Source organism: Halichoerus grypus, chromosome 12 (genome assembly GCF_964656455.1).
Source record: "Halichoerus grypus chromosome 12, mHalGry1.hap1.1, whole genome shotgun sequence".
Taxonomy (NCBI): domain Eukaryota; kingdom Metazoa; phylum Chordata; class Mammalia; order Carnivora; family Phocidae; genus Halichoerus; species Halichoerus grypus.
The window spans coordinates 89,182,835-89,198,475 of NC_135723.1; the positions used below are offsets into that span (position 1 = coordinate 89,182,835).

The 15,641-nt window shown below is 39.3% G+C and overlaps 1 protein-coding gene across 4 annotated transcripts in view; it reads left to right on the forward strand.

The window, feature by feature from the left end:
* The window catches only part of NUP205 (nucleoporin 205), an 82,839-nt gene that overhangs the window by 45,740 nt on the left and 21,458 nt on the right, over positions 1-15,641 (forward strand). For all 4 annotated transcript variants that reach the window (XM_078059596.1, XM_078059597.1, XM_036100628.2 and 1 more), the window contains exons 26-33: positions 115-272; positions 796-876; positions 2,125-2,316; positions 2,864-3,131; positions 3,222-3,320; positions 12,714-12,862; positions 14,091-14,282; positions 15,151-15,272. In XM_078059596.1, the coding sequence (XP_077915722.1) occupies positions 115-272; positions 796-876; positions 2,125-2,316; positions 2,864-3,131; positions 3,222-3,320; positions 12,714-12,862; positions 14,091-14,282; positions 15,151-15,272 (1,261 nt within the window). The remainder of the gene's footprint in view (positions 1-114; positions 273-795; positions 877-2,124; positions 2,317-2,863; positions 3,132-3,221; positions 3,321-12,713; positions 12,863-14,090; positions 14,283-15,150; positions 15,273-15,641) is intronic.

The following is a 15,641-nucleotide window of genomic DNA, read 5'->3' on the forward strand; positions in this document are numbered from 1 at the left end:
TGTTGCTGGACTTGCTTGACCATCGCACCGCCTTTGGGCGTGAGCTGAGTACAATGGTTTGCTTTTCTCCTCACTATCCCAAGTACAACTGAACTACTTTTTATTTATTTCTAGTACGTCGAAAAATTCTAAGTATTCTTGACTCGATTGACTTCAGTCAGGAGATCCCTGAGCCTTTGCAGTTAGATTTCTTTGATCGGGCCCAGATCGAACAAGTTATTGCTAACTGTGAACACAAGAACTTACGGGGACAGACAGTCTGCAATGTCAAGGTGAGGATTGTTTTGAAGTGCGTGCCATATCAAGGGCTTCTGACTTTGAGTCATCGGACAAAAACAGAACCATACACTTGTTGTTTTCTGATAAGGATATTGGTTTATTGGGCTGTGTTTTCATTTTTCAAACAGCTGGGAAATGAAACTGAATAGGCCACACTAACTTTACCTCTTTAAAAGTTTCCCCATCACCTTCCTGAGAGCAGTCATGCTGCCCAGCTATGGAACGGTTTTAGCTATTTAACTCTCTACCAGGTAAATGGTAATGGCCTCACTAGTAGGAAGAAGATACCCAAGGGCATTTGCACCAACTGACCTGCTACCGAGGCTCTTTGGTACCACTTAGTAATGTGAGGGATACCTAAAGTTTGTGTCTAGAAGCTGGACAGTGCCACTTGAAGATTATATGTAAAGGTATCCAAAACTTTTCCCTCTAGGGCAGTTTATAGTAATTGCTAGAGGTATTGTTCTGTCAGTGTCTGCAGTGGTCTGATTTTTCTCTCTTTTCTCAATTATATAGCTTCTTCATAGGGTTCTTGTAGCTGAAGTAAATGCCCTTCAGGGTATGGCAGCCATAGGCCAGCGACCATTACTAATGGAGGTAAGCCCCATTGAGTGTATATTAGTTTTAACCTTTTTAAACTACTTAACTGCCAGTTAGAAAACAAAACAGTAAATTGATTTGTAGCTGATTAATTAGTAAACTGCTTAAAATTAAACGTTAATGGAATCTTTCATTTTGACTTTAAAATTTTTATAAACTAAACTGAAGTTAATGTCTGGATGCCAGAAGAAATAAAATCTTTTTCTGCTATGCTAGTTAAGGATTTGCAACCTGTCCATATTGTGTATTAGACTTCCCTTGCTCTCTGTCAGTGAGGGAAGAGAGAGTCATTTGTCATCACAGGTGGGGAGTAATGGTAAGAGGTCAGGCAGGAAGAACCACATACATGGAGACACAGCTGGCTAGGCCAAAGCCAGAGGCAAAGAAATAAAAGGTGTGTCAGGGAAACGTGCCCTTGACCTTGAGTTTTAGGCAACTAGTGTTTGAGAGTAAGCGTAAGTAGACAATACAAAGAGAAAATGGGGTTAAAAAGCTCATTTCTACCCCTATCACCTCTGCTTATTGGCATGCATGTGGAAGGTTTCCAAAGTGTACTAAAAATGTATTCAGGGGCACCTGGGTGGCTCAGTTGTTAAGCGTCTGCCTTCGGCTCAGGTCACAATCCCAGTGTCCTGGGATCGAGCCCCGCATCGGGCTGCCTGCTCAGCGGGAAGCCTGCTTCTCCCTCTCCCACTCCCCCTGCTTGTGTTCCCTCTCTCACTGTGTCTCTCTCTGTCAAATAAATAAATAAAATCTTCAAAAAAAAAAAAAAATAAATAAATAAAAATGTATTCAGATGAACAGACAGAGTTAAAAATAGGACTCTGTTGGGGCTCCAGGCTGGCTCAGCTGGAGGAGCGTGCGACTCTTGATCTCAGGGTGGTGAGTTCGAGCCCCACATTGGGTGTAGAGATTACTAAAAAAGATAAATAAACTTTTATTTATTTTTAAAAGATTTTATTTATTTATTTGAGAGAGAGAGAGAGAGTGCCCTCGTGCACGAGTAGGGGGAGGGGCAGAGGGAGAGGGAGAAGGGAAAGCAGACTCCCCTCTGAGCGGGGAGCTGGATTTGGGGCCTGATCGCAGGACCCCAAGATCATGAACTGAGCTGAAGTCAGACGTTGTTAACCAACGGAGCCACCCAGACATCCCAATAAATAAACTTTAAAAGAAAATGGGACTGTATTAATAAAAGATATTATTTGCCCATGTGTTTACCTTGTGATTCAATTTCTGTGGCTTTAGGAAATCAGCACTATACTTCAGTATGTGGTAGGAAGAAACAAATTGCTGCAGTGTCTTCATGCAAAACGGCATGTGTTAGAGTCATGGAGACAGCTGGTAGAAATTATACTGACAGCTTGTCCCCAGGACCTCATTCAGGCAGAGGATCGACAACTGATTATTCGTGATATTTTACAAGATGTGCATGATAAGGTGACGTACTTCCTAAATGGCTTCCTGAACTTCCTTACTTCCTAATAACTTCCTATATTGCTGAACAGATATTTGTATACCATTTAAACACAGTTTGCCACCATCCTTCCCCCCCCACCCCTTTTATAGTAGGAATAAATAGAGCTGGGCACTGGCGGTGTTGAAGACTTTCCTTGAGAAAGGCTTCTGTACAGTAGTGGCTCTCAACCAGAGTATGCATCGGAATTATCTAGGGAGCTTTTTAAAAATACACAGGGATAGATCCCACCCTGGACATACTGGATGGGACACTGGTGGTGAGACCATTTATGTGAATTTACATTAAAATCCTCCCTAAGGAATTTTGATAGGAATCCCTTTTGGTTAAGAACACGTGTTACCAGCATCATGTTTCAATTTCTTTCTGTATATTAGCTTTTATTTGCTTTGAACGGTGCCATTCCATTCTTACATTCTTATGGTAGTTGGAAAGCTAAATGCATATAAAACCCATAATGACTGTAGCTGAAAGCGCAGTCTTCACTCCGATTTGTCTTTCTGCTTTAAGATCCTGGATGATGAAGCAGCGCAGGAGTTAATGCCGGTGGTGGCAGGTGCCGTGTTCACCCTGACTGCTCACCTAAGCCAGGCCGTTCGCACGGAACAGAAGCAACCACTAGTCTTGGGACCCGGAGAGACCCATTACGCTTTTATGCTTGAGAGTTCTTTCACGCCCACTCCTCCAGCAGACAACCCTGTGGTGGGTTTTGCTTCTATTGGAGATTCTTCGCTTCACATTATATTGAAGAAGCTCTTGGACTTCATTTTGAAGACAGGTCTTTTCATCTCAATTTCTTATAAATTACACCTTTTGTATTTGTTTTAACTTTAATTTGAAAAGAGACTTCTACTCTATGTCTCCCTAGGTGGCGGGTTCCAGCGAGTGAGGACGCACCTGTATGGCTCTCTGTTGTATTACTTACAAATTGCCCAAAGACCAGACGAACCAGACACATTAGAAGCAGGTAGAACTAGACACATTCCTAATCTTTCCTGTTTTAGTGATTGGTTACTTTAAATTTTAAAAAGGCCCTTTTCCATCTTTTGGCTAAGCAAAGCTGTAACAAATTGTTGAGTCTTTATGGAATCATTAAAGCGCCTACTCTAAAGTCGAGGAAGAATGTTTAATTTTCTAAAATTAAGAAGATAGTACATGAGTACTATAAAAACAAACCGTCAGATACCACTTTAGCTTATATATATTTTTGACTCCCTCTATTGTCTCTGGTCGCACTGAACAATATGCGATACTTAGCGTGTCCATGTCTTTCTTTCCTTTGCAGTATGTCACAGTGCATATCTAGTTGAATCTTTTCTTTCTTTTTTTCTTTTTAAGATTATTTATTTATTTATTTGATAGAGAGAGTGAGAGAAAGCATAAGCGGGGGGGTGGAGTAGGAGAGGGAGAAGGAAGGCTCCCCGCTGAGCAGGGAGCCCGATGTGGGGCTCTATCCCAGGACCCCAGGATCATAACCTGAGCTGAAGGCAGCCGCTTAACCGACTGAACCACCCAGGCGCCCTTAGTTGAATCTTTTCAAATGACTGTTGTTCCATAATATGGAAACGTTTATTTCCCCACTTGCATTATTCATAGGCACTTCCATTATTTCTAATTTTTTACTGTCAGGAAAGTGCTGCAGCAAGTATTCTTTTATATGCCTGTGTATTTTTCAAGAAGAATCCTTCACGGTGAAATTTCCATGTGAAAGAGTATGCACGTTTTTATTTTAGTAGATTCTACCGAATGGCATCCTACCAGTTTGAAGTCTCATCAATAGTGTACATGTGTCTTTTTGTACTAATGTGAGGTTTTTCTTGGATAAATCCCAAGAAGTAGAATTTCTTGGTCAAAGGTAATACCTATTTAAAAATATTGATAAATCCACTTTCTAAAATATAATTAGCATTTTTAGTTAGGAGTAATAACCTGGACTCTTTGGTCTCTGGATATGAAAAATATTTTTTTTTTTTAAAGATTTTATTTATTTGACAGAGAGAGAGATAGCGAGAGAGGGAACACAAGCAGGGGGAGTGGGAGAGGGAGAAGCAGGCTTCCCGCCGAGCAGGGAGCCTGATGCGGGGCTCGATCCCGGAACCCTGGGATCATGACCTGAGCCGAAGGCAGACGCTTAACGACTGAGCCACCCAGGCGCCCCTGAAAAATATTTTTAACCATCCAGCAGATGAGTATATAATATGCTACACCAGAGTTATTCTGCTATTTAAGAACTTGTCGTAAGTACCTTTTGGTAATGGACTCCTGGTACCCTTCTGAGAACCTTTATAAGTATTTGCTATTTTGTACACAGATTTTTAAAAACCACTCTGTATGTAAGACCCAGATCATATTATTCTTTACTGGCTATATATTTTTACATATCTTTCTTAGAAGGTAATAATAGCCAAATGATATATTTATAGAAATGCCCTACCCACTTAAAAAATGCACAAAAATATTTTTAAAGTCATTAAATAATAGTTCAGAGAAGCTTTTTAAACAGATAAGAGCTTTTATAAAGAGAGATAGTAATGGGGATTCCACTCCCTGCTCCTCTCACCTCCCCCATTTTTCTCTTGTCTAAAATTTTTGTAACATTCTATTTAGTGGAACTATGGCAAAATCACCACATAACCACTAGGTGGCGCGCCACAACATGCTTTTTATAAGGCATCATTATCAAGATGTGATAAAGTAGTAGGACCACGTGGGGCGCCTGGGTGGCTCAGTCGGTTAAGCGTCTGCCTTCGGCTCAGGTCATGATCCCCGGGTTCTGGGTTCAAGCCCCGCATCGGGCTCCCTGCTCAGCGGGGAGCCTGCTTTTCTCTCTCTCCCACTCCCCGCTGTCTCTCTCTCTGTCAAATGAAAAAAAAAAAAAAGTAGTAGGACCACGAAAGAAAATTCTCCTTTGTTTTTATTTTCAAATGATCTGTTTTCAGAGTAATTTCATCCCTTAATTAGTTTTTTTACCACTTAATTGCTGCTTATTTTGACTTATTTTAAATAGCAAAGTAATTTATTCCCTAGATACTAGTGTTTTTAAGTTTCAAATTAGACATTAAATTCAGAGTGGTTCAGTCGGTTGAGCATCCGACTCTTGATCTTAGCTCAGGTCTTGATCTCAGGGTCTTCATTTCAAGTCCCACATTGGGCTCCACACTGAGCATGGAGCCTACTTAAAAAAAAAAAAATTAAATTCAATAAATATTTATTGAGGGCCTTTTTGTATGTGTATATTTTGACTCTGTACTTACTTTCTATTTTGTTTTAAAACAGAAACTGAATTTTTAAAGTCTATATACTTATTTTTCCATACTTTTACTTTATTTATTTATTTACTGTTTAAAGAGTTTATTTTAGAGAGAGCACATGCAAGCAGGAGGAGGGGCAGAGGGAGAGAGAGAATCTCAAGCAGGCTCTGCACTGAGCATGGAACCCAACATGGGGCTTGATCTCAAGACCCTGAGATCATGACCTGAGCTGAAACCCAAGAGTTGGACGCTTAACCGACTGAGCCACTCAAACGCCCCTACTTTATTTTTAACATAATTATACATACTGAATACTAGGCAGCTATTTTCCCTGTTTTGTTTAAAAGGAATCTGACTTACAGAGAGTAAATGACTTGCTTGTCTGTGACAGATCTGAGATTAGAATTCAGTTTTCTCAATTTGTAATAGAATGTTGCTTTTCCTGACCAGATCTTCATCTTTTTTGTTGTTGTCGTCTTTTTGCAATTTGTAATTTTTTCCTTTTAATTTGATAGATAATATGTACCAGCAATGTATTTGTAGCTCATGTTATAAAGGATTAATTTCTAGTATGTGAAGAGCACCTACAAATCAATAACCCAGTAGAAAAATGGGCAAAGGTTATGAGCTTACAGTTTAGGGAAAAGGAAATCAAATGGCTCTTAAGCATATAGGTAGCTTTCTTTTTTTTTTTTTAATTTTTTTATTGTTATGTTAATCCCCATACATTACATCATTAGTTTTAGATATAGTGTTCCATGATTCATTGTTTGTGCATAACACCCAGTGCTCCATGCAGAACGTGCCCTCCTCAATACCCATCACCAGGCTAACCCATCCTCCCACCCCCCTCCCCTCTAGAACCCTCAGTTTGTTTTTCAGAGTCCATCGTCTCTCATGGTTCTTCTCCCCCTCCGATTTCCCCCCCTTCATTCTTCCCCTCCTGCTACATTCTTCTTCTTCTTTTTTTCTTTCTTAACATATATTGCATTATTTGTTTCAGAGGTACAGATCTGAGATTCAACAGTCTTGCACAATTCACAGCGCTTACCAGAGCACATACCCTCCCCAGTGTCCATCACCCAGTCACCCCATCCCTCCCACCCCACCCCCCACTCCAGCAACCCTCAGTTTGTTTCCTGAGATTAAGAATTCCTCATATCAGTGAGGTCATATGATACATGTCTTTCTCTGTTTGACTTATTTCGCTCAGCATAATATAGGTAGCTTTCTGAAAATCCCTATTGGTAGATTCCATCGCCTCGAGCTCGCAATGCAGATCTGGGAAGGAACAAAAGCATATATTCTTTGAGTAAATTCTGTGGAAGATTTTTATATGTCTTTCTAGTTAAGAACAGTGTAGTTAAAATCTGACATTGCTTTTGCATATGTAATCCCTAGGGGTTAGTTGACAAGAGTTGATATCACGAATATCTCTCTTTGTCTGTATTCTTTTCACCTTTTATTTTCTTTTCTACCAGTGACCACTAGGAGAAAATATGGATAATTTGACCAGAGCCTAAATGTTTAATGTGAAGCACCATTGTTACATTCTTAATTTCTTTTTTTGGTTTATTTCTTAAGCTCTAGTATTATAAAAACGCTTCACGTTTAAAGACAGATTGATAATTTCAAAGATACACATTTTTTAGCAGGTTAATATTTTCAATAGAAGTTTATTTATAAAGCCATTTTATGAAGTTAGGCTAACACTTCGGAGCAGAGTGTAGTACATCTTTCTTAGTTTTATCTCCATGAGATTAGCTCTATTTGAATGTTCTATTGTAATCTCAGTAAAATGGATTATATTGCTTTTAAAACAGATTTATTAATGACTTTTCATTTTCTAGGAGCTTATCATCCAACTTTAATTTATAGCTGATTGATATAGCTGTATGGAAGATATTGGTTCAATTACTTAATTTTAAAATTGTTTAAATTGTTGCAATCTTAAACACTTTTATTATAAGCTTTTCTCACATGTTCTGTTTATTTAATTATTATTATTTTTTAAGTTTTTTTTTTTTTTGACAGAAAGAGACACAACGAGCAAGGGAACACAAGCAGGGGGAGTGGGAGAGGGAGAAGTAGGCTTCCCACTGAGCAGGGAGCCTGATGAGGGGCTATTTAATTATTTTTTAAGATTTATTTATTAGAGAGAGAGCTCATGTGTGTGCGCATGAGTTGGGGGGGGTGGCAGAGGGAGAGAATCCTCAAGCAGATTCCCCACTGAGTGCAGAGCCCAACACAAGGCTCAGTCTCACAACCCATGAGATCATGACGTGAGCCGAAACCAAGAGTTGGATGCTCAACCATCTGAGCCACCCAGGCGTCCCATGTTCTGTTTTAAATTGGCTTTTCTTTTCCCTTAATTTTGACAAGTTAATGATATTCAGTTTTACACTTTATTTATAAGTAAGCATTAGAAATTGTCGTAATTCTTTTGCGCTCTTGTGACTTTTGAGCAAGAATATATATATATATTTTTTAAAGATTTTATTTATTTGAGAGAGAGAGAACAAGTGAAGGGGAGCGGCAGAGGGAGAGGGAGAAGCAGACTTCCCACTGAGTAGGGAGCCCCATGTGGGGTTCAATCCTGGGATTCCAGGATCATGACCTGAGCTGAAGGCAGACGCTTAACCGACTGAACCACCCAGGCACCCCTGAGCAAGAATATTCTTGTTCTTTGTGAAACCATAATATCAATTCATCTTTTTTAAAAAGGCGGTTAGAAAAGACAATCTATTGGGCACCTGGGTGGCTCAGTCGTTAAGCGTCTGCCTTCGGCGCAGGTCATGATCCCAGGCCCCACATCGGGCTCCCAGCTCGGCGGGAAGCCTGCTTCTCCCTCTCCCACTCTTCCTGATTGTGTTCCTTCTCTCGCTCTGTTTCTCTCTGTCAAATAAAATCTTTAAAAAAAAAAAAAGAAAGAAAAGACAATCTATTACCATTATTAAATTTTTGAGAAATCTTTTGTGAGATTCTCAGTTTTTATGGTCTAGGCTTAGTGTAATCTGGCATTATAGTATAAATACACCCATAAGTCATAAAGTAGTGGGACTAAAAGGATTTCATAGAACATCTTGCCTGCTGTTGACTCTGTTCTTTTGGGTCTGATTCCAGTAAGTGACTTAAAAACACTAGCTATAGCTGTATGTGTGTGTATGTAGTTGAGTGTAGGCTCTTTGCTTGATGTGAATTTAGATGCACATTCCTCATCACTTGTTTTAGAACCTGAGAACCTGGAGCGCTTGTGTGGCTCAATTGGTTAAGCGACCAACTCTTGATTTTGGCTCAGGTCATGATCTCAGGGTTGTGAGATGGAGCCCTGTGTTGTGCTCCAAGCCAGGCGGGGAGCCTGCTTAAGATCCTCTCCCTCTCCCTCTGCCCCCCCCCAACTCGCATACACATGCACTCACTCTCTCTCTCCCAAATTAAAAACAAAAACAAAAACAAACACCTCAGAATCTAAGAGTTAACAATCAGGCATTTAAAAAATATTTCTAGCTTTTATTTTTTATTTCAAAATACATACTGAATGTAGGAAATTTAGAACATACTAGTAAAGGGAAGAAGAAGTCACACATTTTACCCTGCTAAAAACTACCACAACATTTTGGTTATAGCCAGCCATCATTTTATTTTATTTATTTATTTTTTAAATTTTATTATGTTATGTTAGTCACCATACAATACATCATTGGTTTTTGTTGTGGTGGTCCACGATCCATTGTTTTCGTATAACACCCAGTGCTCCATGCAGTACGTGCCCTCCTTAATACCCATCACCGGGCTAACCAATCCCCCTCCCCCTCCCCTCTAAAACCCTGTTTGTTTCTCAGAGTCCATAGTCTCTCATGGTTCGTCTCCCCCTCCAATTCCCCCCCCATCTTTCCCTTCCTTCTCCTAATGTCTTCCATGCTATTCCTTATGTTCCACAAATAAGTGAAACCATATGATAATTGACTTTCTCTGCTTAACTTATTTCACTTAGCATAATCTCCTCCAGTCCCATTTATGTTGATGTAAAAGTTGGGTATTCATCCTTTCTGGTGGCTGAGTAATATTCCATTGTATATATGGACCACATCTTCTTTATCCATTCATCTGTTGAAGGAAGGGCATCTCGGCTCTTTCCACAGTTTCAGCCATCATTTTATATTGATTTATAATCTCCCTTTTCTCTCCACTCAGTATTTTATGAACTTTTTTCCTTCATTAAGTAATATTTTTAATAGTTCTGTACATTTTGTCACTTATGGAATACCATAATTTATTTAGCCTACCCATTTTTGGACATTTAGATTATTTCTAGTTTTTCACAATACAAATAAAAATCAGTAATCATTTGGTGGTTGGTTATTTTCACTTATTCTAAGAAGCAGAAAATATTAATTGGGTTCTTATTTTCATAAGGATTACATTTTAGTAGAAATGACAATATATGTATTTATAAAACAGAAAGTGTTAAATTGGATGATATAGACCAGATGCCAGCAAACTTTTTCTGTAAAGGGCCAGGTAGTATTTTAGGCTTTGCAAGCCATATGCTCTCTGTTGCAAGTACTCAACCCTGCCATTATAGTGTGAAAGCAGCCAGAGACTGCAAATGAATGGCCGTGGGTATGTTGCATTAAAGCTTTATAAAAACAGGTCAGATTTTGCCCTCAGCCTTTAGTTTTCAAACCCCAAGTATAAATTATAAGAGGTAAGAGAAAAAAGATCAAGACTTTCACTGGGCTTTGCACGTAAAGATGTTTTTACACAGGAATAAATGGAGGAGAGCTTTTCAGGCAACGCCCAAACTAGGAGGGAGTAAAGACTAAGGGGGATGTCCTGGGTATAAGCAAGGGAGAAGGTTGATGGCAAAGTCAAGTAGAGAGGGTAGGACCATATTATTGATGACCTTGAAAATGAAATTGCAGTGTTAGAGGTGGTTGGATTAAGCAGTCGGTAGCCATTTTTAATTATTGAGAGATGTGATATGAAGTTGGTATTTAGAAAAGCTCGCATGGCAGTGATTTATAAGGTATGTTGGAAGAAGGGACGGTTTGCTGTATAAGAGACTAACTTGGTGGTTTCTAATGAGCCAATTTACCCTCCAAAGATGGAAGATTTAAAAGAAAGTTCTAATTAAATTGCAGACTTAGAATTTTCTTATTCCTAGGTGGTGCTGTTAGTAAATAGTATGTGGAACTTGGAGATCTTATTCACAGTTTGAAAATGAAAATCAGGTTATTTCTATGATACCTATCCTGGTTTTCTGCAAATCACTGCTTTCAGTTTTCACTGTGAAGCCCTAGGGGTATCTCGGGTATCTTAGGGGTTTTGTGGAAGAGTCTGTGGAGTAATGTTCCAGCAGCCCTCTACCCTCATTTCAGCCATGTTTGAAATATGCAATTTGTGGCTAAAACAAACTATAATGTGGTGGCTTTCAGACTTTTACTCAAAACCTTTATTCAAACAGAATTTTGTGGCAATCCTATGTGTAAAATAGGAAAAATGCCATAGCTCCTCAGACTGGGTTTTTGAATTACCCATCCTGAGGACATCTGGTGGCATCCCTGGGACAAGGTTCTGAACTTTCTCTGAGCTGTTAATCTGTCAGTAATATTGGTGCTACTGTGCTAACGACTGGGCTAAATAATGGGAGACTAGTGGTGGACAAAACAGAATCCCACTGTCACACCACCTGAGGTCCTGGTAAATCAGTACCATGCAAAAATACGACAGTACCGTGTTGTGTATGTGTGTACGTGTAGGGAGTGCTGGAGGTGGTTGAGAAGTGGTATTAGAGGCTGCAGTGATGAAGAGGAGGCAGCCATGCTAAGACTCAAGGAAAACCATGGGAGATCAAAGTGCAAAGATCCTGAGACCAAAGTGGTAAATTTCAGGGACAGAAAGGCTCGTGTGGTGACAGCTGGTGGGAGAGGTGAAGAGTGGAAGATGAGGCTGAGAAGTAGATGGGACCATGTGACTTAAGGAAGTGACATAATGAGAGATGTAAAAACCGTACTCTCCTTTGACACTATTTGAGATTAAAAATAAGTATGAGAAATAAAATTCATAGTAGTGGTAAAAGTACTTAGAGAGAAAATACTATTAATACTGGAAGTTTGCCTGCTGCAAACTTTATAATGGAGTGTAGGCCACAATGCGGATTAACTTTTATTTTTCATGATGAAGCCTGCTTCATTTTTACTCTCCATTCTGATCAATTCATCTTGAGAACTTTTCCCTAATTTTATTTTATTTTATTTTTTTAAAGATTTTATTTATTTGACAGAGAGAGATACAGCGAGAGAGGGAACACAAGCGGGGGGGGAGTGGGAGAGGGAGAAGCAGGCTTCCTGCCGAGCAGGATTTTGCTGAGGGCAAAATCTGACCTGTTTTTATAAAGCTTTAATGCAACATACCCAGGACCCTGGGATCATGACCTGAGCCAAAGGCAGACGCTTAACGACTGAGCCGCCCAGGCGCCCCAAGAACTTTTCCCTAATTTTAAAAGATAGCTGCTAGGTAGTAAAAAAGTCATAGGATTGGCTTCAAATACAGGTCATGGCTTTATGTAATATATTTTTGAAACTTTTCTAGAAGGTTTATATGAATCTCATGTTAAAATGTATGATCATATCTTTAATTATCTAAATTGCCATCATACAGGGTATACTTTTTCTTTTAATAAGTATGTCAATTAAAAAACATAAAAGAATAAAATTATCTGATTTTTTGGGAAGCAGGTACTTGTCTACATTGTACCTGATTTTTTTAGCCACATTTCTCATAGATCTCAGTGAAGGATGAAAACAGATTGGTTAGCAGAATAAACACAGGATACTGGTTCTCTTGTAGTCTCATAATTCATCTTGATTTCTTTAAGAATAGTTAGTTTATCCTTTTCCTAATACCATTGCTAATCTTAGTGTACATACATGGAACGTGTGCACTGGGTCCCTGAAGTTCACCTACCTGGACCCACTGGTCGGTGGGCCTTTGGGTACATGCAGTAATGGAGGGATTTTTTTCTTGTGTGTATGAGGTGTAATTACTCAGTTACCAAATTGTTTTTATTGGAGTGTTTGAAATATTTTCTTTTATAACCCTTTTAGCCAAGAAAACCATGTGGGAAAGGCTGACAGCCCCTGAAGATGTATTTAGTAAATTACAGCGAGAAAACATAGCCATCATTGAGAGCTACGGTGCAGCCCTCATGGAAGTGGTCTGTCGAGATGCCTGTGACGGCCATGAGATTGGAAGGGTACGGTAACTCCTGTTTAGTAGAATAATTGCATAAATATTTTGGCTTATTAAGGTATAAACTGCATCAACTTTCAAATGCATGTTGCATATTGAGAATTGTTTTCTGTAATGTATTTTAGTGAATTTTCTTACTTGCTGTGATTTGGCATTTCTATCGTTTATTCATATGTTTTGTTTAATTCTGTTCAGAATCTCAGTTCAGAATCTTCCCTCAGAATAATCTTTGTGCTGACTGTGAGGTTGGCCCTACACTGGTAGAAATGCTGCTTAAGGAAGATCTTGGTTAAGAGAATGCTGGGTGCACAGCTTTTATACTGAATATGTCTTTCTCTGCTTTGTGGAGGGGCATTTGCATTTCTGTTTCTTTAAAATACTGTGTCAGACTGGTGGTAGCGCAGTGAGAAGGTAACTTCTTGCTGGTGGAGAATTTCATAGCGTTTGAATCATACACAAGTGATCCTGGAACAACATGGGTTTGAACTGCGTGGATTTGTTTGACTAGTAGAGTACAGCACTGTAAATGTATTTTCTCTTATGATATTCTTAATAATATTTTCTTTTGTCTAGCTTACTTTATTGGGAGAATACAGTATATAGTACATGGGACATAGAAAATATATGTTAATCTACTGTTTATGTTACCAGCAAGGCTTCCGGTCAACAGTAGGCTGTTAGTAATTAAAGTTGTGGGGAGTCTAAAGTTACACGTGGTTTTTCCACTGTGCTCCTAAAGCCCGTGTTGTTCAAGGGTCAGTTGTATTTGAAGACCGTGGGAAACGAGATTTTAAGAAATAGGATGAAATATAAACTGTGTAGTAAGTTCTCAGTTACATTGAAAAAAGTTTAAGTGTTTTTATGCATTGAAAAAAGACTGGGAGGAGAGAGACCAAAATGGATTAATGGAGTGTTTATCAGACCACATATTTTCTATATGCTTTTCTACGTTTTCTAGGTTTCCTGTAATGAGCACGTAAAACTTCACAATTAGGAAAAAAAGCTATTTTAAAAAGTCCCTGTCCTCCTTTTATTGATAAATCGAGATTCTGTGTACATAGCTTTCAGTTTCTCAAAAACAAAACAAAACAAAACCAAAATAAGAAAATGTTATTTTCAGCTACCATCCCCCTTGTAAGAAGAGTTCTGAGTATTTTCACATAAAGGCAGTTTCTGTCGATGATTTTGGTGGCCGTCTCCGTGTTTCGGACTGTGATTTGTTCTTCCCTCAGATGCTGGCCCTGGCTCTACTTGATCGGATTGTCTCCGTAGATAAGCAGCAGCAGTGGCTTTTGTATCTTTCTAACAGTGGCTATTTGAAGGTGCTTGTGGACAGCTTGGTAGAAGATGACCATACTTTGCAGAGCTTACTAACTCCACAACCTCCCCTTTTAAAAGCCCTTTATACTTACGAATCCAAAATGGTAAGGCTTTATATTCATTTGAAGTTAGATCAACAGCTCACTTCCTCTTAGAGCTATAGCTATATTAAGGAACATTAATGTGGCCGCAATTTTGAATATTTCCATCTTTTAAGGAGTTTGAAATTTGGAACATATGTTAGAAATGCATCTTCTAAGCATGCCAGAGTTGAGTTGAAGTGATCCTGAGAGGGTTGGTGGGTAATGGAACTGCTACTCACTCAGGCTGCTGCTGATGGCGAATGATAGGACACTCAGTCATCTGAGGAGAGCAATGAGCAAAATTGTCTCTTCACAATAAAATTCAGACTCTGTTAGTTGCCTGGTGAACATTCTAGTGTAGATGTGCTGGTTCTAGTTTAACACAGGATTTTCAGTACAGTATATAATCCATTATTTCCTTTCCTCCAAATTTGTTTTCTGTTTCCTCCTGGTTGAAAATACTACAGTGTCACAATAACAGGAGCACTGAAGTCTTAGATTCCTTACTAAGTTCTTTCCCTCCTTTGTTTATTCAGTAAGTATTTATTAAATACCTACTACATGCCAGGTGTGGCACTAGGTACTAGAGCTACAGTTGTGTGCAAAACAATCTTCCCTGCCCTCATACGCCCACATGATGATCAGAGAAACTACAGTTGAGTTGAACACGTCCTTCATGCCAAGGCACTGGATGCGACATTTGAGAGATACGGTGCCGTTCAGTCATAGAATCCTCTGAGAACCGTAGTGTGTGCCCCTGCCCAGCTAGCTCAGAATCTCTCTTCGGTGTGATTAAAGATCACAGATGTGCTGTGAGAGAGTCTCATTTGTATCTCAGGCCCTTGAATATGATTTCTGTACTGATGCTTTTCCCTTTGTAACTTCGTAGGCATTTCTTACAAGAGTGGCTAAGATACAGCAGGGTGCGTTAGAGCTGCTGAGGTCTGGGGTGATAGTGAGACTGGCACAATGCCAGGTCTATGACATGCGCCCAGAGATGGACCCACAGGGGTAAGTGTCCATATACATTGGTGTTGCTTCCTTACTAATTCTTCACTGTAAACGGTCAGTGAGGGAAAAAGATATTCCAAACATAATTTTGCCATTGGTTTATCATTCTGTTTGAGCAGTATTCTTTCATCCTGATGACTCTTTTTGGGTCCTACGTCCCTGCCATTTACTAATAAGTGGAAGTTGCTAGTAAGAGTAAAAGTAGGAGGGACCTAATGCTTTCCATTTTAGAGCAGTAATGTAAGAGGGAAATAGAGCCATTTTGTTAGTAAATGTTTTTCTTCCCAACTTTAGTGTTCTATTCAATAGAACATATATTTTTAGGGGCACCTGGGTGGCCCAGTCGATTGAGTGTCTGATTCTTGATTT